General features: G+C 38.6%; 1 protein-coding gene across 2 annotated transcripts in view; it reads right to left on the reverse strand.

Moving 5' to 3' along the window:
- Nucleotides 1-24,457, reverse strand: part of PCCA (propionyl-CoA carboxylase subunit alpha) — a 294,366-nt gene that overhangs the window by 165,711 nt on the left and 104,198 nt on the right. Inside the window, exons 10-12 of one of the 2 annotated variants that reach the window (XM_074562236.1) lie at nt 21,418-21,520; nt 16,887-16,981; nt 10,120-10,270 (exon numbers count right to left, since the gene is read on the reverse strand). In XM_074562236.1, the coding sequence (XP_074418337.1) occupies nt 10,120-10,270; nt 16,887-16,981; nt 21,418-21,520 (349 nt within the window). Of the gene's footprint in view, nt 1-10,119; nt 10,271-16,886; nt 16,982-18,133; nt 18,407-21,417; nt 21,521-24,457 lie in introns of those variants that run through there. The other variant, XM_074562243.1, reaches the window with a different exon arrangement.

Raw genomic sequence — 24,457 nt, forward strand, 5'->3', positions numbered from 1 at the left:
CAAATGCACCTGGCGACAATGAATTAATTTTTCTTTGTTCAGAAGCTTTTCCCAATCGATTTTGTTTTGAAAAGACTCGCATTGCGGCCATAAATATATTTAAACTGAAAAAAATCTCAAAGTAGCTGATAATCAACCCGTTCTGCTACACTTAACATGGCACGTACAGGAGCCGCTTACAATTTTCCATAGAACCAGCCTACCCTAAATCTCACCCATTCGCCTGCTTTCACTAACCTGTCCTGACAAGCAACCAGATTAGCGTAATCTTGCATCAGCGCAGTGTAGCAGAAATGAGCAGATGGATCCTTCAATTTTTTTTTTTTTTTTGTTCCCCCCCGCCCCGCCACCCCCTACCTCCAGACTTATCTGTTTAGTGCTTAGCATGCACAATAGCTGGGCTGGACCAGCAGAGTCGCTCTGCGCTCTCAGCAAATTGCTGCTAACGGCTTTGGATGATGCTGCCATGGGAATACCCGTCGGCCGCACTAACCCCGGCATGTGCGTACAAGCATGCACACATGTGCGCGCATATGCACATAGACGCTTTTTTTTCCAACCCCTTGGAATGAGGCTATAGATGCACACGTTTATTAACTTTAAAAAAAAAACTACCAACACCTTTAACTAGACATTGTACAGTAAAAAAGCGCCCGAGGACAGGAGGGCGCACCACAGAGATGAAGAGATGGGCACACTAAAAGCGTGTTCTTCACGCAAAGACAGCTGTAAGACTTTCCATATAGAAATTATGACAGAACTGACATTTTTATTATAAAACGTTTGTGTCCCAAGGGCCAAAATACCTTAAGAAAACGCACTTTACAATGGTTTCTCTATCATGAGATGTCATACTACGTACATTTTGTAACGGGAAAAGGCCAGTGACCAAACCTCTTGTCTTTCTTCGTTCAACTATGCTAGTATTAAGAAAAACATTTAGTCATTATAATAATCTTGTGGCTTATCAGACCAAGAAGATGCTTTGGTCTTTAAGAAAAAAGCTTTGTAAAAATAAACAGATGGCATCCATAATTAGCCCTGTGTATGCTGTGAGTTTGTTTAGAGTTTCAACAACATTTTAAGACGTTTTGACATGATTTTAATGACAAATCATCACTGAAACAAGCACCTATTCTTTGAAGGATAAAAGTGACACTGAAATGGGAATCTGATTATACAGTTTAAGGATGTATCTCTGGGATTCAATCTTGATTCTACCCAACACATGATATTCTCCAGCATGTCAAGCTTAATAACAGTATTTGGGAGAAAAAAAAAAAATCTATGAAACATCTCAGTGTCTACCCTGCAGTGTTAAATTGAAGCAATTCAATTCCTATTAAGAACTGAAGTTTCTATTAAAACTCCCTAAGTTTTAATAGAAAGTTACTTATCGCACATTCACGCTTGGACAACAGAAATTATTTGCTTATTTTGTAATTTAAGTTTTAAAAAGCTACCTTCGAGTTTACAACATGTTTGGAACTCAAACATTCCAGATAATTAAATACAATGATTTTTTTTCAGACATTTGCATTATGTCGTTATACTGTCATTTTTCTTGGACTGCAAGTAGCATTCCACATTCAATAGCTTCAACGTTGTTTTCCGCTTTATTGTTGATGATCATAATAGGATGGAATGTTTCTGGAAAGAAAAATATTTTTGTTGTTTGGTTCTTACAACTCACAAACATTTATTTAATCCATTCTTCAATACAGATCTTTGACTTGGTCAATATTTTCTTCTGTTTCTTCAAAATACTCCCTTTGTGTCTGGACACAAAACAGCATTCAGAAAATATGACGAGGAAAAATCTTTGAGGTTTTTTTTGGGGTGGGGAGAAGTTGTTATGCTTTCTTTTAGAACTGTGCTTCAGCTAGTGCTGTTTAGGCATAATATAGACAGTACCAATCATATCTTTAACTTTGGGGTACTAAAGACATATTTAAAATGCATTTTATACACAGACATTAGGACCACCAGATCAGATCACCAGAATGGGGTAGAAAAGAATTTTAACCTTGAAATCATTGCTGACTTATTTGTAACTTAAACCTTTCGGTGAGGTGCACAGCTCAAACTGCACTTGTTTTAGCATTTGCAGTTTTCTTTCAGCAAGGGGGTGGAGGGGGGGAAATATTTTTAGCATTATACAGAATATGCTTCAGCTGACAGTACAAAGGACATTAACAAAGCAGTAATGCCATACCCCGGTTCAACAAGCACCCTGTAATGAGGTTCTAGAGGTGCAAGAATCCACCCACACAGAGATTCAAAATTACAGCTCTAATGTTGTACGAAGCAAGGAAGGATGGGGATAGAAGTGAAGAAATTAGACCCCTCTTCTCCCTCCCCTCCCAAAAAAAGAAGACACAGGCATCATCATTCCCTACTTATGAAAGTTCTAGAATAACTGTGACATCTATTTGACTAAGGTAACTGCCACATCTATTTTTAAATCACTACTAAAAGCTAGATTTTAAACGTTTTCCTCTTTACTTTTCAGCCTTCTATTTCAGGTGTTACTCTTGTTTTGCGTGCCTTTTGTATTTTCTTCTATTTTCTTCTTATACTGTATCTCTTCCCCATCAACAGCCTTAGCATCCATAAAACGATAAGTAAAGTCAAGGACTAAATTTTTAAAGAAATGAACGCTCACAAACAGAGCTGAATCACACTCAATTGATCAACTCTTCCAGCTTTGGGCTGTACGCAGATTTTGTAGTCAGCTGATCCAAGATCTTGCCAGTGAAGCCCCAGTCAATAAGGTAAGAGCCAACAGTGGTATGGTTATAGTATAGTAGATAAATTCACACATTATTTCTGTCCTTAACACAAGGGGCAAAACCAGACATGTCTGCAGCAAGCAGGCTACAGATCATAGCTACATCAAGGCGGCTGTACCTTATTCTCAACAGGACAAGCAGAAACATTGATCAGCAATAACTCTCAATTAGTTAGCCGCCAAAAGTATCACCTTTACTACCACTTCCTTTACTTATCCCAAGTCTGGTCATAAACAATTTATAACAAATCATCATTTCAATGCACTTAAGTACGATACATACCTCCTTTAAAAAGTCTTAGTCCCCACTTTCTGTGATCCAGACACACCTCCCCCTCTGAAAAATGCCACTGATATTCCTGCTTTCAAGTCCATAAAGTCAGAGCCATTATGGCCAGCAACATCCCTACAGGGTAAACGGAAAGCGCTTCCTCTTCATACTGGATCTGCTCTGCTTCAGACACTTCGCAGCAAATCAGCTTCCCTGAGAGCATTACAAGTGTTTTTGCTTCCCTAACCTCTTCCAGTTTATACAGCAAGCGACACTTGCAGCAAAGCCTGTAAGAAAATAACGACTAAGACCCAGTTTATAGATGGCGAAGAAGATACAGAAGAGCTTGGGGAACCTGACAACATTGCAGTCCAGTTAGCATCCGTCCCCGGAACAGCGAGGAGAGGCTGCTAACTCTCATCCCGTTCTGTGACTGCCAACAGTCTTAAAGCTTTACCATACTGGGGCTCATCCACAGCTACAAAAGCAGTCATGCAATTTTTATGAACGCATGGAGCTAAGAGTTAAATTAGCGATGACTGCTCCCCTTATATTCAGGGGAATAATTTCAGGACACGTTTTTCTCAAGACCGTCAAGGTACCCAGATCTAATAGCAAACACCTCTGGATACTCTCACAGATTGCTCTCTTGCCTAAGTGTGCATAAGGCATCAAGTTACTCACACACCAGTTGGAACACTCAAGGAGACCACAGTGGCCAAGAAAATCTATATTTCAGTGGACTTAAAACTACAGTCTATGTCACCCCTACTACTGTAAGTCCCTAGTTGGTGTCATATACTCCTTTACATTCAGATAAATAATCTCAAAACTAACTTTCAACATACACCTCAGTTTCCAGGAAACAATTCACCTGGAATCCCACGGGCTTTTCTGTGGCTGCCAAACCCAGTATCAATTCACCCAAACCCATCAACTTACAGATGCTTCTCGGCCCCCTTTTATTTCAGTAAGCCTGGTTTCTATTTCGGAGAACTGAACAGCAGAGGTACACACGTGCTGCTCTTCAGGCATGCCAGCTTCCTGACTACCGTGAGCAGGAGCACTCTGGGGTCACATCTTCTTTCCACAAAATAGTTCACAACAGCCAGCTATGTGGGGTTTGGGGGCACAGAGTAAAAAACAGCTTTTCAGAAAGGCTGCTAGAGAGCAGACAATGTTTGGATTAATGTACAGAACGAATGGAAAGTACACAGGAATACATAACAGGCAATCCCTTATGTTGTCCTTTTCTATAGACATAGTACATATTATATGTATTGCTGCTTATTTTCTCATTTATTAGTATGTGATTGAAGAACTGAGCACAACCAGAACTAAAAAAAAATTCCCATAAACTAAGATGCTCAGGTAGACTTTTTATTGTTTCCTAAGTAGGACATTACAGAATTAAAAACTAATGCACAGACATTTAGTACCAACTGATTTTTTTTAATAACAGCATATAATAACTTTGAAAAATATTTTATCTACTTCCTCATAGGCACTTATCTTCCAATAATGATTGATTCAGTTTTGTCAATTTTTCTTTGCAAGGATTTGTTTCTTTATTGTACTGGACAGACGTGTATAAGAAACCACTTACATAGCCTATGAATTACTGAATCTGTCTTTTCTGCGCTTTAAACAAACAGCACACACTTTATATCAAGTTGTTTACTTCACAATTTCAACATTACTTTCTCATTTAACATCCCGTGCTTCAAAAAAAAAAATAAATCTCGCCATTCAGTAATTCTACACAATTTCCTTTCCACTACATACTCCACATAAGAAAATAAGCTTGCACCCACAAAACCTACACTTTCTTTCCTAAAGATACAATTCCTGCTTTCACAATATTTAGCAGCCCTATTAAAGCCCTCCCAGAGCACTTTGTACGAGGTGGCTCTGGTCACACGGCAGCCATTCTTGGGTTTTCTTTACATCAAACTCACCAAAGGAAAGAAACTAATGTACCCTTTGATCTTTTGTTTCTCTACGTATTAAAAATGGAGGGAAGCCTCCTTTTTCTCTACTTTTTTTAATAGTATTCTATGATAGTTACGTGGTAACTTGTCTCTAAGATATCACTCCGTGCCCTGGCAGCACTGTTAATGGCATCTTTCAGATTCAATGACTTACACAAACAATGTCGTTCTCTTCTGTCAACAACAATTAGCAATGCCTTTCTGTAGTTCTTTTGGGAAGCCTGAAAAGCAGACAACCAGTAGCTACATAATGGAAGTTGCATTAGGAGGCAAGAATGTGGCAAAAATCTGGTTAACTGTTGTCGGCTGACCCTCTTGTGTGAAGAAGTGTTGTTTGGCAGCAAAATCACCTTTTCTTTCAGTTCTAAAAATGGCCATGAACAGCTGGTATAAACTGTGTGCAGAATGGATTCTGGTGGGCTTAGGGGATTGGTAATGGGATAAGAGACCTTTCACCTTTAGGTCAGTAGTTCAAATTCAGCCCAGGTTAGCAGCAATTGAAAGTCTTTACCATCTGACACTGTTCGTTAGCCTATTTAAAATGACTGAAGCAAAGTGTCACAGTAAAACAAGATTCCAGTATTAAGAAATATGAAGAGTCTCTGCAAACAGCAGAAACAGTCGCTTGAGACTTTACTTTGAAATCCCGCCATTCAGACTTTGTAGAAACCTACTCCTCTAGCTCCTGACAGCCCCTTTCAGGGCTCCCATGCTCCTGCCCACCTATCACAATCCATCCTCCAGGCACTTAGGCCCACCAAGACAACAAAACCACCTCTTGCCGTCCCATGGGTCTGCTACGGATACCAAAGTCACCACCTCCTCTCCGTGGTTTTAGCTGGCAACCCAGACTCAGCTCATCGCTTTCGTATTTATATTCTGCTGATACTGTTTATATAGTGCAGCTGCAATGTTTTCCAGCACTTCTCTCCTTCACTGAGCAAACGTGTAGCAGGTGCTGCCTAATGATGTGCAACAGAATCCAGATACCATTAAGAGACTGTTAGAACCAGCAGTTTATAAGCAGTGGAGCTCCAGACAATCACCAACAGGATTTCTACATATTTCCAGACATTTTCCAACCATGCTTTTTATACTTTCATGATGATGGGATGACAGATGAAAAGGGAGGTAGAAAGAGACATGTTACATGTGAAAAAGTCCTCCTCTGTCTTTTACATAAGGCACAGCCAGTTTCGTACAAAGACAAAGCTCTGGAATATAAAATTTTCCAGAGGTCAGTAAAATGCCAAAAGTAATGGAGAAAAATCTTAACACTAGGTAATGGTTTATGGGTATATAGAAGTTTATTTACATTTGCCTTATGCATTAGAATCAAGTAACTTTAAAAGAACTTGAAAACATTTACATAAAATAAATACTCTCTCTACAATTAACTGTAAAATAAAACCATACAGATATGCCATTTGCTTTCAATAATTTCTTATAAACACATCAAAATTAACTTTTAATCCCTAAAAAGTTATGACAAAAATATTCAAACTGTCACATGAGAAGACACACTGCTATTCAAATTACCTTATCTCTCAACTCCACTGTGCTGAATTCAGTCTATACAAACGATCCTTTCAATCAGATTACTCGAAGCAATTTGGTCATGTTTTGAGAAGCTACTCACTATTTATAAATAATTAGTTGCTCAGTAGTTATTTAAATCACACAACGCATGGGGGAAGCAGAAGGTTGGGAGCAGACCTGAGAGAGGTACAAACTGTATTCAGGGTAAGTGCTCTTCTCACACTGCTCATCACACTTTGCTCAGTTCTCCTCAAGCCAACAAGAGATGCTTCTCATTTCAAGGTACTACAAACTTCTTGCTGTCACCTATTGATTCACACGTAGGCAACTTAGCCACACTGCACACCCATATGTTAACAGATATCCTTTATTGACAGACTGTAGTCTCTCTTCCTATAAAGTCAGCGAAGAACATTTCTAATCTTCTAGCGAAAAGCAGAAGAGACTGTTCTGGTGAACATCAGCAGTTCTGATGGCAGCATGACACAATTTGGAAGTTAGAAAAGCTATCAGTCCATGGGGTCAGAAAATTTGCATTTATTTAAAAGCTCTTGTTTGGCTATTTTTGACTACAACTGCCTTTGATTAGGCTGATGACAACTAAGTAACACAAAGCACACCTCAGCGTGAGCAGCTATAAAGAATCAGATATTCAACATCTGCTCTGCCTCAATGATCCTACCAGTGGTAAGCTGCCTGAAAACCACTCCAAAAGTGCCCTAAATGACAACATACAGAATTTGTCTGGTAGCTGCTAGGGCAGCCATTTCTATGGTTTCTTGTGAAAAGCAAGTATAAGTAGTTTTGCTATGCAATTATCCAATCTCATGTTTCATACTTATCAGCTAGCCTCTGAAAGATGGCAGAGCAGCAGATAGAACAAAAAGTGCATTGCCAACAGCAAAGAATAAATCATTCTAGCTGAATCACTTGGAGGGAGTGAAACATCTGTAACAGATTTGTGTAGCATACAAAAGACAATGGAGCTGATTCACCAACTTTTTGCACTTTCCAACTTCATATTGTATTGCAACAACACTTAAAAATTAAATAAAATATAAGTTTCCTGTAAGGTGCTACTTATACTTTTTTGCAGAACTACACAGCAGAAAAGGTATATTCCCAAAGAGTTCCCCAGAAAGACAGCCAAACAATACAACTCTGAATTACTGCAAAATAATTTACAAAAAAACACTGGAAAATATCTGACAGACACACCAAAGGGAGGGAGGGGAAAAAATCAGCAGGCAGTGCAAAGTATTGGACATGGTTTAGTTAGCTTTACGCAAGTATGTTCTGAAGTCTGTATTTAGAGTAAAAAGGCTACAGTGATCTGATTAGAAATTGCTGAAACGTTAAAACAGACACAGGAAATACCATCATTTAGTAGACACATTCTGATGATGCTGACAGGTAGCTGTGTCTGTAATGCACCTTAGAAGCATCATTTATGGATCAGATGTCCATCATTTAGGAAAGTTCTTCCAGCTGTGGAGCATTCAGCAAAGACAAGGGAAGTGGAGCTGCGAGCCACTGTTCACAGTTAGGAGATGCAAAAAGGAAAAGGCTGAAGCCATACAGGAACATCTAGAGACACTCCTGGTTATGAAGTTAAATCTGGACCAGCTTCATTAAAGTGTCTATGTTTGGCTCTTAATAGAAGGGAGTGAGGAGGAGATGTTAGTTGCATAACTGTTAGCTGAACAGAAAGTGAAGCTTGAGACCCGGGAGAAGTGACAGATCAATCGAGTAAGCCTGGGGAAGAATCAAAGAAAATTACTACTCTCCAGCCTCAAGCTGAAATGCTAATTAGAGACAATACAGAGTCAGGATAGAGGAATTAGAGAATATCTACACAAGTACTGTAATTTAAGATTAGTAAATTTCTTTAAGAGTTGGAAAGAATGAGTCTGCTATTATAGGGGACTGTCAAACTGCTTAGGCTATATTTCAAAAGGAGCCTTTAAAGTCCTCCAAGATGGAATTGTGAAAGCTTTCTTACTGCCTACGTGGAAACTTCTACAATTAAGTAAGTTTGAGGTTTGGGACTTTGAACACTTACCACTATGCATTGCAGGGGGAAGACACCACAACGCAGCAAATATAACATCTTAAAAACAAATCATAAATGAATCAACTCCAAGGATACTCTATCACTAATTCCATTTAGGAACTGATAGACAATAATATACTACAAGAAGGGCGTGGTTTTGAGCTTCTGCTGGGTTACACAGAAAACCATAAATTATTTTCTGGTATGTAAACAAGAACATGGAGAGTCACTAAAAAGTGTTCTCTCAAAAACTGCAAGATTGGGAGAAGCACAAAGAATATGACCAAAGAGACAGAAGTTCTTCAAAATATTTTAATGAGCTCTACATCGCCATTAACCACCGCCCTAACTGAATCTAAGGTAGACCAGATTGTGCCTAGCAAACCCCTAGCAAAAGCACATGAAGTATAACGGTCACGACTAATTCCAAAAACAAGGCAAGACACGTTTTACCAGCAGTCTTCCCCGGTACAGGGGAAGATTGCAACACCCCCGCTCCCCCTTCGTATCCCAAATCCGCTCTCACTTCTTTACCCAAAGCATAAATTTCCCCAGCTATTATACAAAGTCATGCAAAGATGTCAGAATTACAAGGATCTCTTTATGCTCTATCACTGCCCACATGTACAAGCAGCAGGCAGGACACAGCCCTAGCAAAAAGTAGCTAAAACAGAATAAGCAGCTAATCACTCTATTGCTCGAATCCCCATTTCAGTTTTTCTGGCATTATTTAACAAAGTGAGAAAAGGAGGATGATGACAATGGAATTTAATTGCTTAAAAGTTGAACTTTCTTCTTGTCTTTGAGAATGACATCCAGACTTTAAGTTATGTGCCTGTTTTCTTAGATTATGACCAGAAATGCATTATAACTGTCAAATAAGAGGTAGAGGGGGTTTTCCATAAAACACTGTTTGACCATTCTTTTGAGGCATACATTATAACATCTACTGCTGACTACATGAGTTGTTACAAAAATCCTATACCATGTCAGCATGCTTTTTACACAGTTGCGTTCCAATAACTGTTTCAATCATATGCAGATTGCAAGTGTTTTTATTGCTGATATACACATATAGTGTTAATCACCCTCCTAGAGAAACTCAGCAAGCGATCATCAAAGTATAAAAAAATAAAAAAGAAACTTCAGGGACCAGTGGGGAAAAGCATCAGAGCACAGTGGCTAGCCACTTACTGTGAACTCACAGTGGCACTTAACAGTGACCTTTTGCAAGGTCTCTAGGTCAAGTGTAACAAAGAGCAAAAGCTCCAAACACTTACTCGAGTGCTGCAAAGTCTTGTATATGCAGGTTTATTTAAGTGAGTAGATCTTTTAAGTTCAGTGGGAAGTGCTCACACGCGTCAAGTTAGTTATGTGTAAGTCTTTGCAGGAGCAGACCCCTAAGTATGGAAGGAGGTTATGTTCTGTTTTTTTAAATAACAATTTTCTGAATCTGTAGAGCTGTTTTTCTTACCTGAAGTCTAGTATTCATTTCCAAGAAGTAGAAATTCTTACTGGAGTCCACAAGGAATTCTACTGTTCCAGCAGAGGAATATTTTACTGCTTTGGCAAGAGCTACTGCTTGTTCTCCCATTGCTCTTCGAGTTTCAGGGTCTAGGAAAGTGCTACAATACAGAAACAATGCCTTTCTTTAGTTACAAAAAGAAAGTAGTTAAATCGTTCGTCTTCTGCTTAAACTGCCACCAAAAACGGACAGCATTATTTAAGTTATGAAAACCTCTCAAGGCTGTCAGCTGTATGCCTTTGCATTTATACTGCTCCTGAATAGATATACTGCATCTTTCAATTACTGCTAATGTACAGGAAGTTCAGGATAAATAACAGTATTCTCTAAAACATAAAGTAACAGTACACAACTTTTTTAGAACACCAAGATCTATAATAATGCAAGTTAAATGAAAATAGAATCAGAAATGCAAATCCATTATATTTTTGAAGGCATATTTGCAAAAAAAACTGTAACTAAAAAAAACATCCAATGGAATTATGAATGCCAAAAAACAAGACAGGAAGTCTAAGGGGAATTTGTTTGCTGACTCAAAACAGCATGGCTGTGTCCTTGATGTTCTATGCAATAAAAAAAGTTTTGTAAATTAATGAAGTATTTATTTGGGCTTCTTATGTGAGTAAGATTGCAATGAAGAAAATATGGGCATTCATAGCGTTTAGCTAAAACACCGTCAACAATATCATGACTTAAGCCTTCATACCATGTATTTACTGTCTCCCCTTTACTTGTAAGCTGAAGATTAGTTATCTGTGTTTGTTTCATGCCTTTCCACAAATTCTGGACGTACTCAAGGGCACCCAAAGAGCAGCTCAGCTACCACCTTGAGAGTCCAAATGCCAAAACCCCAGGGATAGGCAAGCCTGAGCCCAAAAAAAGGGTGAGACAGAACTCCCCCGTGAACAGCAAGCCCGAGCTTCAATAAGGGTGAGGCGGTGTCCCCTGAGAAAGGTGAGACCAAGCCTCAAAAATGGGAGGTGGCCCCCCACAGGAAAGGTGAGCCGAGCACCAAAATAGGTGAGGTGGACCCAAGAAAGAAGAGTCCCAAAGACAGAGGGTTGCCCCCCATTCCCAGAAAACATGAGCCCAAGCCCCAAAGACAGTGAGGAGGCCCCTCCAGGAAAAGGCAAGCTGGAGCTCCAAAGAGGGCAACATGCCACTTCCACGCATTGATGAATTGAAAGACTCCAGAAGGTACACGTTTTGCTTGTTAACTCTCCTCTGTACCACAAATTCAGATTTAGATTAACCTATCCAGATTGTTAATTTAGAGCTAGATATTTCCATGGCTTTCCATCAAAGCTGTGAAACTGGTTGCCCCCTACCCTGATACACTGACCTTCAATGAAGAACAAGTTCATCTTATATGAGCCTACAAATACGATTTTTATGTTTCTGTGATGACCTACACTAGGCACATAACTCAGCTATCATTTTAAAAGTACTTTAAAGGTTACTGCTTAAAACAAAAATACCAAAAGTTATGTATTTCTTGAGGTGCCCTCAACAGTGGGTCCTAATTCTGCAAAGGAGCAATCAGGAACCTCCACGTAACTGAACTGGCCCCATCAAAGCCAGTGAAGCTCCATGTGGGGCCCAGGACTGAACTCAGACAGAAGCCAGCGCTGGGTCAGGACTTATCTTTTAGTACTTACTCTGGGGTTTTTCACAGAGACCTGAACTTACAGAAGAGCCGGAGACTTCTGCCACAACAAACCATATCTGACATAGGAAAAGAGTGAGGAAATACCCGGCCAAACTGGGAGACAATGGAATCCTTTTTCTTCACAGGCGAAGTGCTACTTAGCACCTCCGTCCTTGCAGTGCCCACACACGCAGATTCTCATGGACAGTAGGACAGGCATTTTCAGAATTTAGGAAAAAAATTTTTTCTTGGCAAACAATGGCATCAACAGGAAAAGTAAGTCAAGTCTGATCCCCAGAAAGCTACCAAGACCCTACATCAAGTGAAAGGAAAAAACAGAAGATGTACAAAACTGTATCATACCTATCAAAAATAGGCACTGGTAATGTAAAAGAGTTTCATAATATTTCTTATTTTGATTCAATAAGAGAATACTACATTAAACAAAATCAACAATCTATAACTCAGTTTGGGACTTTTCTTCAGGGGCTTTGATCATGAAAGGTCAATGAGTGGCTTATGAAGAACAGAACCTTTTCAACATCAGCTTCATGCTCTATTTCTAGAATAGCCATTATTACTTCTCACACGGATGAAAGACGGTTACTCCCCTGCATTACAGTGGTGTCTTCCCTGTGTTTGTTAAATGTAGGTCTGAGATCTCTCTGTTCACCTCCTGCTGTAGCCAAAGAATGGAACAGAGGTATCACACTGCTAAACTTCATCTCTGCCACGTGGTTAAGCTTTATGCTCTAAAATGACTGGATCATCCCTGCAATCAGCTAGGTTAATTAACCAAAGTTTTCCTATTCCTCTCTGCTGCTTTACCTTTCGTATACATTGTTTCTCTCTTCTTTAGCAATGCCCCTTTTGCAAACAAAATAACTCTTCTCTGATCTAATTAGGCATCACTTGAAAACGCAGCATTTTAAACCTGACTTCAAATCTTTTTTTCACACATATAACTGTTATTCTTTCGACCAAATAGCTCCTACGGCAGCATGAAGGCTGCAAAATAAAAAGCATTCACAAGATAAAAGCACCAAAAAAAAAAAAAAAAAAGAGATCAGACCTGACATTTCACTCATAAGACCTTCTTCAAGCTATTGTAAAGTTGATCAAAGACAATACAGTTAGTTTGTTCCATTGTTTCTACATCCAGAGAGATGACCACATGGGCAAGATGTTACCTCTCCGCTTCTAGTTCATCAGATAGTGTTTCCCAAAATATTTCGATCGCCTTCACTCACAGATAAGGTTGAGATTTTGAAAAGTACAGACAGTTACACTCTCAGTGGAAACTTACTGCTCAGCTTAGACACAAAAAAAAAAAAATCATCAATCACATTTACCCTTCCTCTGAAGATACCACTACACTAGGAGAGAATAGTACCTTCGTTTTCTAAATGTCAAGGTCAGCTTACTTGCTCTTCGGAAATAGTTAGGCATGGTTTATTTAAAAATTTACTTACCTACAAAAACCCTTCTCCTTTGAGATACCTACTATGGACTACCACACCATGGGCATAAATATGCTAAAGTATTTGAGAACACAGTTTTGCCCCCACATCTAAACTGCGCCCACCTACAAATCACGTACGCAGTCACAAACAGAACAGCCTCCCTGTTTCTCTTAACGCCAAATCCTTCAAGGATTTCTAGATAGAGTGATAGGAAATGTGGAGTCTGATACACACACATGCAGCTCAAGTCTCAGGAGAACTTGTACATAGTCTAGTTCAATAACATACCTTTCTGCTAAGTCCTGGCCTACACACATTCATTCAAATTGTCGGTGGCTTCAAGTAGCACGCTGGCAGTTAACCTGGAATATGATCCTGAAGTACTTGGTGTCATACTGAGATCTTTCAGAGAGAGCTTAGTGCTTGGAGAAAGTGAAAAAAGTTGCTGTCTGTGCATCTTCCAATGACAGAAACATTCCTGAGAGAAGCTAACAATGGAGCATGCAAAAAAGGCCACAAAAATAGTTTAACTGTTTCACTTGCATTATAACGCAGTCACTTACTGCTAAAATAGCCTCCCTTTTAAATCTCCTGGCTCTTACATCTTTCTGTCACAGGCAGAAATAGAAAGAAACATTTTTGTCCTTTGAACTTAAACTGAAAGAACATCTTCCAATTTAAAAAAACACTACAAAACTAATATCTAGGATAGACAAGGCAAACTCAACTCTGAATGTATGCAGCTAGGAAGAAAAAAAAACCATAATAAACAAATTATTTCCTGCCCGAGATGAAACTCAGTGAAATTGTTGAGAGACCGTCCGAAGAAACACCTTATTCTTAAAGTCTTGGATGCTAAGGTTTAACCCAAAAGACATGGAATCACTGGATAAAAGTAGAGACAAAGCAGGCAGCTAGCAAGTTCTAAGGACTTGCTCACTGTAGATGCTAATATGGATCTTACATGCTAGTACAGAATTCAATGGCAGGGTGCTCTTCCATCATTACTTGTCCAGAAAAGGCCTGAAAATGTAGAGAAAGTTCAGTGTCATGAAGCTCAGCATTTTGAGACACGACAGTTAGAGACCACATCTTGAATACTGTGTTCAGTTTTGGGCCCCTCACTACAAGACAGACAAGAAAGCCTGTTCAGAGAAGCGCTACAAAGCTGGTGAAGGGTCTTAAGAACAAGTCCTATGAGAAGCAGCTGAGGGAACTGGGGTGGTTTAGCATCTTCCGAAGAGGTGTGAAGTTAGAAGCAAAGAAAATTACTGTAAATCACTGGAAGTTTTGCATAGCACTAGCTTTGCCCAGCACTAACTAAAACCTAGTGATGAGTATCTTATTGTCTGTGCTTCCCAGAACAGACACAGTAGGACAACTGACTATCTTAAAAGAGTATAAGCAAAGTTTGTTGGTCTCCTACTTGAAACTGGGGGGGACTGGCTACCGGGAACACCAGGGCTCCCCTTGAATACTGTAACTCATCAGGGCGTGAACTAAAGAGCTTTCTGTCCTCAAAAGAGCCTGAACTTCCCTAGAAAAACTGGAGATTCAAACACAAAATGATCCCATAAGGGTAAGTTCAAAAACTGCAGAAAATCTTTAAGAAAACCATAGAGATTATTCTCAAAGCCAAAAGGTCTTCAACAATCAGTCTCTTAAGCTAGATACTTAGGAAAACACCATCATAGGAAAAAGTAAATCAATAGATGTTTGAGTTGAGGCCAGAATCAAAAGCCCTAATTGTACAAAAGACAGATAAACATTTTAGCCTATACCATCCCTGTCTCCCAGGCTTCACAAAAGAAACAAAAAAGCTTCAACCTATCTCAGAGCTCTTAATGGCAGCTACCATTTAAAATGGGAGGAAAAAAAAAAAAAAGGACTACTGAGGACTTCATATTTCCTCCACCCAGACGTATGAGAAAAGGTGTTCCCAGGATTCACTAATCAATGAGATTAACTGGAACAGCATTCACAGGACAGGCTAACTTTAGGCTTTCTGGTCTTTATACTGTCTCACAGAAGTTAGTCCCCTGCTTATCTGTAACAGTCTTGTAACCCTTTGTAAATAAATGGATTCTGCAGCCAACCGCTAGTGGCTGTAAGACAGATAAGCCTTCCAAAGCTGTCAGTAACAGTCTGGCAGAGTCTAAAACATTTAACAAGAAGGAAGAAGAGTTTTCATGCCAAATTTTGGAAGCTATTGACCCGCCCACACTCTTTTATAGAGTTATAGAAGGAGATGAGAAAACTTACTGGCAACTCCAACAGAGAAGCCCAAGAAAGTTAAAAGGCTGATATTTCTGATGAAAGAAAACACTCTGATCACAGTTGGCTGGTGAGAGAAAGACACATCGCTCCTTTTAATTGACCACAGGCATGGAGAATGAGCAGGCAGCAGTGGCAGCCGGCGCCTCACCTGTACTCCTAAGGCAAAAGGCTCTCCTAAGTGCTTAGGTATGTGTATACGCACACACACATTATATCGGGACCTGACAACTTCACATTTCACAAACAAAAACACAGTAAGATCTTTAGGCATAAGGCTTCCGAGAAATCCACAAGCACTACCAGGAAGCAACAGAAGTTATTTAAGCATTTATTAGTGGGTTTGCATTCTTAGATTTAAACTTTGGTTTTTTTAATTTAAAATCTAGGTTGTAACAGGGCCAGTCCCACAATTATGATCAAACGTTATCTTATATGCTGCCTCTAAATAAACATCATTTGAATGACGTGCTTTTCCTCACATCCTAAGTTGTTGCATCATTTAGTTTTGTGCTACAAAATAATGTCAAAGCCATCCCAGCTGGTTACACTGGGATGTTACATTACATGGAGAATTCCCATGAGTAGTGATATACATACATATATATGTCTGGTTTTCTGAAATCAGAACTTTCTTCTGCCCTTTTTTCTACACATATTGTCCGATGAATGCCATGCAACAGCAAACACAGCAAGACCATACCTTGCACAGCAGAAATGTATTTCAGCTCCATTTGAAATCCGTGGGATTAAGATAATTCAGTACTTTTGAGTTACTGGACACCTACATCTATAGTTCACTACAATGAATGGTACTAAAAGTGGCAGAGAGTATTTCATAGTTCGTGTTCCATTTCAAATAGAAATAAAGACTATCATCTGTCCTTCTCACAGTCACTATAGTCAGATATCTGTACCTGTGGTAAAATGAATAGTTATTCCATATTCTATTTTACTCTCAAATCCAAAAGCTGAATGGAAAAAAAAAATCCCCTTCGAAGACAAAGGAAAAATATCTCAGATATTAAGAAAGCCATCTCATATACTACATATTTGATTGGTAAGATCCATATCCATATTATAGAAGATCATGAAAAAAATTAACACCACATTTTATTCTTAGAGAAAGACATCATGAAGCAAGATCAGAACACCCTCAAGTACAACATCAAAATTGCATTACAGTCAATGACTGTAACTTAGAAACCACAAAGAAAATAAATGTTTAATAAAATAAAATTTGCTTGCATTTGTATAATAAATAAAATTAGCAGCTTTCCAAAAGTGCTTTCCGTAACTATGAAGCTCCATCAAGAGTTCAGTATACATACCTTGGTGCTTCCTCCACAACTTTTTGGTTTCTCCTTTGAATGGAGCACTCTCTTTCATTCAACCACAAGGCATTACCATGTTTATCTGCCAAAACCTGAAAAAACGACATGCTACCATTAACAAACAGATGTATGAATATGGCCTTTGGACATTATACTAGTACATAGCGTTCAGTTGAATTTAAAAAAAATATTTTTTTCCAACCTAGAAATAAAGGTTGGGGAAAAAATGCTAGTGTAGAAAATTGTGTATGACATATTAATTGAATGCTCCTTCAAATTCTGAACCGCGTTATTTTAAAGTCTCTTGATACAGAATCTATACATCACAAAAAAAACACTCACTTCAAAATTGTGACAAGCTCCCAAAAGCTCAGAAATCAGAAACCAAAAGACCGAAATAAGATTGAAACTACTTTTTCAAGCGTTTAAAACTGTACTACGCAACGAAATTATTCAAAAGCATATCGTTAAGTAATATCTTGTGTCAATGAAGGAGAGAAAAAACTCAAAGAATGCCAAGTTTTGTTCCTGCATTACACACAAAAGGTCTCGGAAACAATGGCTAATTGGAGCTTTCTTAGTAGGCAAACCACAGCACACCATCTTTAATGAAGAAAAAGATCTTTAGAAACTTTGCAATCTTTTATTAAGGAGAATAAAATTTGCTACTTCCTCAGTACTTTCAATGGAAATTAAAGCAGTAGTTTCAAGGAGTTTCTTAAAAACCAGGTGTCAACTACAGTTCTTGGCTGCAGCTTCAGTTCACGGAAGAGTTAAACATATAGTCAAGTACCTAGATCCAACTACCTAAATTACACATTAGAAAAAAATACAAGTTTGGCATAACAAAACTCAGTTGATTCTGCAACTTCAAACTTGAAGGAAAAGTAGGAAAAGGAACTCTATCCCTTTATGAAACTGACTGTACGGTGCAGCCATTTCCAATAGCAGGATACTGGATTTGAGGATTCAAGTAGACTTCTTCCAATCTTATGATGTTATACTCTACACTTATTCTTGGAACAATTTCTTCCATTGCAGACCACACCTGCTCCCTTTCTTCCTTATAAAATTTTCCCTCTAATCCCTTTTTTTCCATCTATCTTCCAGCTATGATGTGCAGGAACCTGTGCCAATATTCATGCTTCATTCTTCCAATAGTGCAGTTCTACACTGAAAATCAACAAGATAGTCTCCTTTTTTTATCTTCCTCAAACTGCGGGAACTCAACCATATCTACTCACATTTGTGACAAGGAATCTGTATTATTTATTATTCCTTTTAGCACCGCAGAGCGAGTATGGCACTAAGCAAGATGAATTCCTGCATCGACGACACCAACGTTTGCTGATGCATGAATAATCCGGGTGGATGTGACTGAAAACGAGGCACCGAGCTCATGAAGACAACTCGCCTGCGCTGTGCAGCACCAGATCCAGAGCGCTCCGCACCCAGTCGGATCAGATGTATCTGCTCCTCTGAAATTCTGCTGTGCTCCCATAAATTTACAGAGCTTTCTATGGAAAAAAAAAATAAATCCCCTTCGAAGAGTTCTACAAGATCATGACTTTGTGAGTTCCTAAACTACAACGTGTCCCAGAACCCTCTTCCCTGCCCAGGGGGAAGTTTGGCAGCGGCAGCACCAGGGTACTTCAGCCAACTGCCAGATTCTATAACAAGTGCCACAGTACAAAGCAAAATAAAAAGAACCACCAAAACCAAACAACCACCTAGCAGTGCCTAAAGCAACTTCCTAACCAAGTCTTAACTCCTCCAATCCAGAACTAAACACCACAGAGCTCTACAGAAACTCATTTGGGAGGAGAAGATATATATATTTTTTTTTTTGTTCTTTAATAATAAAAACAGTACCTCTACGGCATAGCATCGTACTCAGATGGAAAAAATCACTGTCCTGCAAGTAGAACGACTGTGAGCACTTCTGTTTCATTGCCACAAAGCCTACATCATTCCACAGAATTCAGCCTCACCAAAACAAAGCAACCAAAAAGCTTCTCTCTCTCTCTGTTTTCTGAAGGGGAGAATAAAACATTTTTCAAGCCAACTGATAAATACTTTCTGTCCCTTCAGGACATTTCTTGTATCCTACTTAATTTCTGCAACCTATAATAAACAAACATTTTTCCATTATCAGCTAATATGGCTCAAAAAGAGACATGCAAGAACATTCACTATAAAAACGTAATTATAAACAGAATAAGCCAAACAATGTTTGGTGTTAGGCATTTACTTTAATTTTGGGTCCGGTGTTTTCATTATCAGAAACTAAAGAAGATATTTCACAAAACAATTATATTTCAGAACGCATCTACAGAATGTTGAAATCATCATCTCTGAGATGATGAGGGATTCCAGTACACTTCTCACTAAAAATGCATGTCACAGCTACAGCTTTTTTCCTAAATATTCCTAAAAGAAAACATCCTGGTTTGTGGCACTAGATGGTTACAACATTATTACGTGCGATGCGCATCGATATACCAAAATAATTAAATATAGTGTATTGCAATCTCTCCTACATGATGAAGCTAAATTCTATTTCCGGTTAGTAGTCCTATAATAGGACTACTATTAAGGCGAGTAATAGTCAGACATTCCATGTACTCTTACTCTAAACTCAGGTCCTTTATATCAGATATTTCAGGAGATCAAGACTTCTAATCAGTTCAAGCATAAAGTCTATTTGGACTCTATTTTCCTGTTAATTGTTTTAGTCTTTTCTCATGTTTTACAAAGTGATTGTTTTATACGTAGACACAGGAAATCTCTTATTTAACAATTTTAGGTACCAATGCTTTGGAGCTATATGAGAATGTTAAAAAAAGTTTTATTTAAAAGTTACTGCTAAATTAATAAATATTTGGCATCTGGTCTCCAATTGTTTGTATATTTAGCAGTTTGAAAATTAACCAAGGCCAACATCCTAAAGCTGATTAGAACATGAAGTTAAAATTATATGCTATGATATTGTTAAAAGGTACCATCAAAGCGCTTGTCTAAAGAAAACAACATTCATTGCACGCTTAGAAATAAAACTATAAATTATTAATGGCAAAGCTATTTTGTTTAATCTAGATGAAATTATTCAGCTGCTCTTAAATACAGTACTGCCTAATTTTTTTTGAGGTAACCTTTTTTAAACCTAAAGGAATCAAGACAATGTAAAGTCTGGCCCCAACTCATGAAAATATGGAGGAATCAATCTCATCTAACTTTAGTCATCAAAGAGTCAGTAGGAAGCTGCTGAAGCTTCCAAATCTGCAAGCACGGAAAGGACTAGACAGTTATGGGGTACTGATTTGCATACCAAAAAAAAAAAATAAAAAAGACATAGGCAGCCAAAAATTATTAGCCATGGCAAGAGAATACAGGAAGATACTCTAACAACCTGACCTCTTTTGTAACCCAAGATCAACGCTGAAACTAAGTGTTCACTATATACCTTATTGTGGCCCTTCAAAAAAAAAAAAGTAAGTAGTAATAGGTTGGGGTTTAAATCTCATTTTTACAAACTGTTTCTTCATTTCACATATGCAGTAAGTTAGCCTGTGCACAGACAAGTTTTATACGGAAATCTAAAATAAATAAAAACATAGGAAGTATCAGGTTCAAGTGGGCACATATCCGGCAGAGTAAAAAATGTTAAATATTTCTCTCTTACAAGTCATTCTGCACTATCAAATTTATTGTTGTTGGTTCATTCAGTTATTGAGCTACTGTCAAAATACTTCAGGCTCTCACTGTAGAGAGCTTGTGTTTTGGACAAAAATTAAATTTCTGTTGAAGAAACTGACACACTCCATATAGATTTCTTGTCAGGAAAGATTATTCCAAGGCTATTGACAAACCCAATTTAGTTGCCTACATAAGATCAAACACACCACAAATTTTAAAATCATATCTTTGTTAAAGAGTCTGCCTTGAAACAAAGAAAACTTGTTTTGCATTAGCACATCTGGCTTCACAGTAGACCCAATATATAAAGATATAAACAGCCACAACCCAGTAGTTAAGGATAATACACCTGATTTTGAACCACAAACTGCCTCAAATGGGACACAAATCCTCCTGAGTTCCCAAGGAGCATTAGATACTTCAGAACACAATCCAAAATACTGACAAAACCACCGAGAGCTTGCAAGACAAATGTTAAGCACAGCAGTGCTTGAACTCCTACATCCTCTGCCGTGCTCAAGCTCTGCAGTAAGGATCCAGAGTTCAAGCTCCAGCCCTCAGGACAGATGCCTACAACCTTTTATTTTTTTTATTTTTTTTTTCCTAATGAATTGAGCATGGTTCGTTGTCTTCCTGCTAAAGAAAGGCTGGAGAATAAAAACAGGAAGGCTGTATTGTGCATGATAGCCATGTAGTTTGAGCAATGGCCCAAGACACAGGAAAACACAAGACTCTAGGTCTTTTTTAGTGGAGCGTTTGAAACATTTTGAACTTTGATTAGTTTAGGAGTTCAAGTCTCAGTAACTAAATAAATAATGTTAATAATACAAACCTGGATTTCTATGTGACGAGGGTTATCAATGAACTTTTCTATCAGTAAGCGATCATCGCCAAAACTTGAAGCGGCTTCTTGAGATGAAAACCTAAAACCTTCCCTTAAATAACGAAAACAAAAAGAATAATCTGTAGATAAAAAGTTGTCAAGTTCTGAAGTATACAAGGAGAAGGAACACTTATTCATTCCAGTCATCTGGCGGCTTTCATTGACACACACATCCAAAACCAAAATTTTACTGTTTGTGTTTGATTCTTCAGTAAGTATCAGTTTTTCTTTCTTTTCTTATAAAGACAAAAAAAATTACATTTTAAAGCACACAGAATTTCAGAGCATTTAAAAAGTCTGGGCATTTACAACATTTGTATGAATTTTCTTTGCTGGCATTTTCTTCTGCAAAAGTAATAAACTAATCAAGTTTTAAAAACCATTAATTACAAAGTACTTGTTATACACATAAGGCAAAGCTCACCACAATTTAAGGTACACAGCCCTCAATACTCAAGAATAGCAGAGGTTAGTTGCACAATAATTAGATGAAAGAACTGCAGATATAATATCGCAGACCCTGTAAATTCAATCACTGAACACACAACCTGAAAATCCAAAACTTTATTTTATAGAGCATACCAGCTGCACTACTAGTTTTTCCCTGTATTAAAGTGTAACTGTTACACTGCACATTCCATATACTTCCCTCTGTTTTCTCTTTTATGTATGTAATTACTCAAACAAGTAAAGATTGTAAGATACTATATTTATTGACTTTATTTTTCATGGCAGAAAGATTACTCCTGTGGGGCATAACTGCTGGCAAACAACTTCATGTACAGCTTTCTCAGGGTGAAACGTACCATAACGCAGGGACCCAAATGCTCCACAGAAGTTTTCTACAGGCTTAGTAGTCCCATTTATGTCGACACATATGGAAAGTTTGGGATAGATTTCTGTAGGATTGTCTACTGAAATGCAGCAGTCCTGATATTTGTGCCCCAAATAAGAACTATGGCACAACTAAGTTAAAGTTTCCACGCTTTCCATCTCTTGAACATAGTTCAATTCCACAAACAAAACCCGGATAATAGAAACATGAGATAGGTAAATCTACAATATAGAGATGCATATGTTTGAAGGTATTTCTTCACCTTCTTTCAAGATTGCGGAATAAAGTATACTATAATTTTGAGAGATTATATTCAATGTACAATCTTTCCTTAAGTAATTAATATTTACCTCCAATATATTGAATCACTTAATAAAGAGAAAAAGGGACATCAAAATTTGTGATTCTGTATGCTACCTGATCTGTCCAAAAAACCAAAGAGAGGTAACAAAGAGACATACATGGTGTTAGAGCTTACTGAAACTGATTTAGAGCTATTTTAACTCCTATATCAAAGGCTCTGTTTCCTTTTGTAAACATTCTATCAGACAGTTTTATGCACAATTGACTATTTTTCCTTCATTGAAGTATGTGCTAATTAGAAATCTAAACTGCAGTACTTGTTAAAAAGAAGTCAGGTGCCCAATTATCTAATCCATACATCTGCAAATCTTTAAATTATATGTAACAGGAATGACTATCTCAGTCAGGTATTCTGACCTTGTTTGTATCTTACAAATGTGTGTAGTTGCATTTGCTTTGTGATAAAAATTACCATAAACACACTTCACCTTCCTTAAAGAGACTGTACTAACGAAATGGAGATGGATCTGGGTCTCTTTGTGAATATTTAAAATTTAAAAAAAAAAAAACAACACACAACTGTTTAGGCTAGAAGAGAATTTGCATTTGAAGTGTGATCCTTCCACTGAGTAGCAGTCCTACAGAGCCTCACTGCAAGGCAGATGCTCCCCATGCAGCACAACTGCACTGATGCAGTGCCCTGGTTTGACATATGCGCGACCAAGTCCAAAACTCTCCTGCCCACACTAACCCCAGAAGAGAAGCACAGAGGAACTGGGGAGAGGGAAACCGGAGCTTACTGCCCCTGTCTGGGCCCAGACACAGTTTACCATACAAGCAATATCCTACCTGCAGCCTAATTAAGCCCTGATGTTTGACAATACACAATCATTCAGGCTGATGTGCCTCATCCTATACCAAGATCATCACTGACACCTCTACACTGTGACTCAAAGTAAAGAGGCGCTCTGGTCAGAGGAATCCTGAGCAGGGGCTCTGTGCAAACCCACACTCCAAACACTGACCACATAGTAACAACCACCATCTTCACAGTCTTCCAGTGCCAGCCACCCGCACTCGACCGAGGGGCAGGGAACAGGAAGGATGGGCTGTTCTTTAGACACTGCTGGGTGCTGCACACTACAGGGACACCAGCTGAGCGGGTATGCAAGGAGCACAGCAAACAGCAGCAAGAGGGGCTTTGTCAGGAGATACTTTTGGTAGTTTCTCATAAGGAGTTGGTGGTCAAGGCGGTTTTGGCAGCAGGGAAGGGGGTGGAGGGGGCATTTTGGATGCCAGTTATTTATTTTTTTATTCAGGCAAGATTTTCTGTTAAGATTTTTTTCTTACATTCTCAGTAACTTTCAGCATCAGTTTTCTTTTTTCCCCTATATGCAGATTTGCTGCTTTTCAGTGCTTTCATTAGCTTCTGCTGGCTGTTTTCCAACGCATAGATTGATAGACTGGCTCAGGAGGGGAGGCCATATAGCAGCCTTACAGTAATTAAAGGGGGCCTGTAGGAGAGATGGGGAGAGACTCTTTATCACGGAGTATAGCTACAGAACAAGGGATAATGGTTTTAAACTGAAAGAGGGGAAATTTAGATTAGATATTAGGAAGAAGTTCTTTACGGTGAGGCACTGGAACAGGTTGCCCAGAGAGGTGGTGGAAGCCCCATCCCTGGAAGTGTTCAAGGCCAGGCTAGACCAGGGAGCAACCTGGTCTAGTGGGAGGTGTCCCTGCCCATAGCAGGGGGGCTGGATCTAGATGATCTTTAAGGCCTCTTCCAACCCAAACCATTCTGTGATTCTATGATGAAAAGCAGCCCATAGCTGCCCACCCCAAAGATGA

This window comes from Larus michahellis, chromosome 1 (assembly GCF_964199755.1).
Source record: "Larus michahellis chromosome 1, bLarMic1.1, whole genome shotgun sequence".
NCBI lineage: Eukaryota > Metazoa > Chordata > Aves > Charadriiformes > Laridae > Larus > Larus michahellis.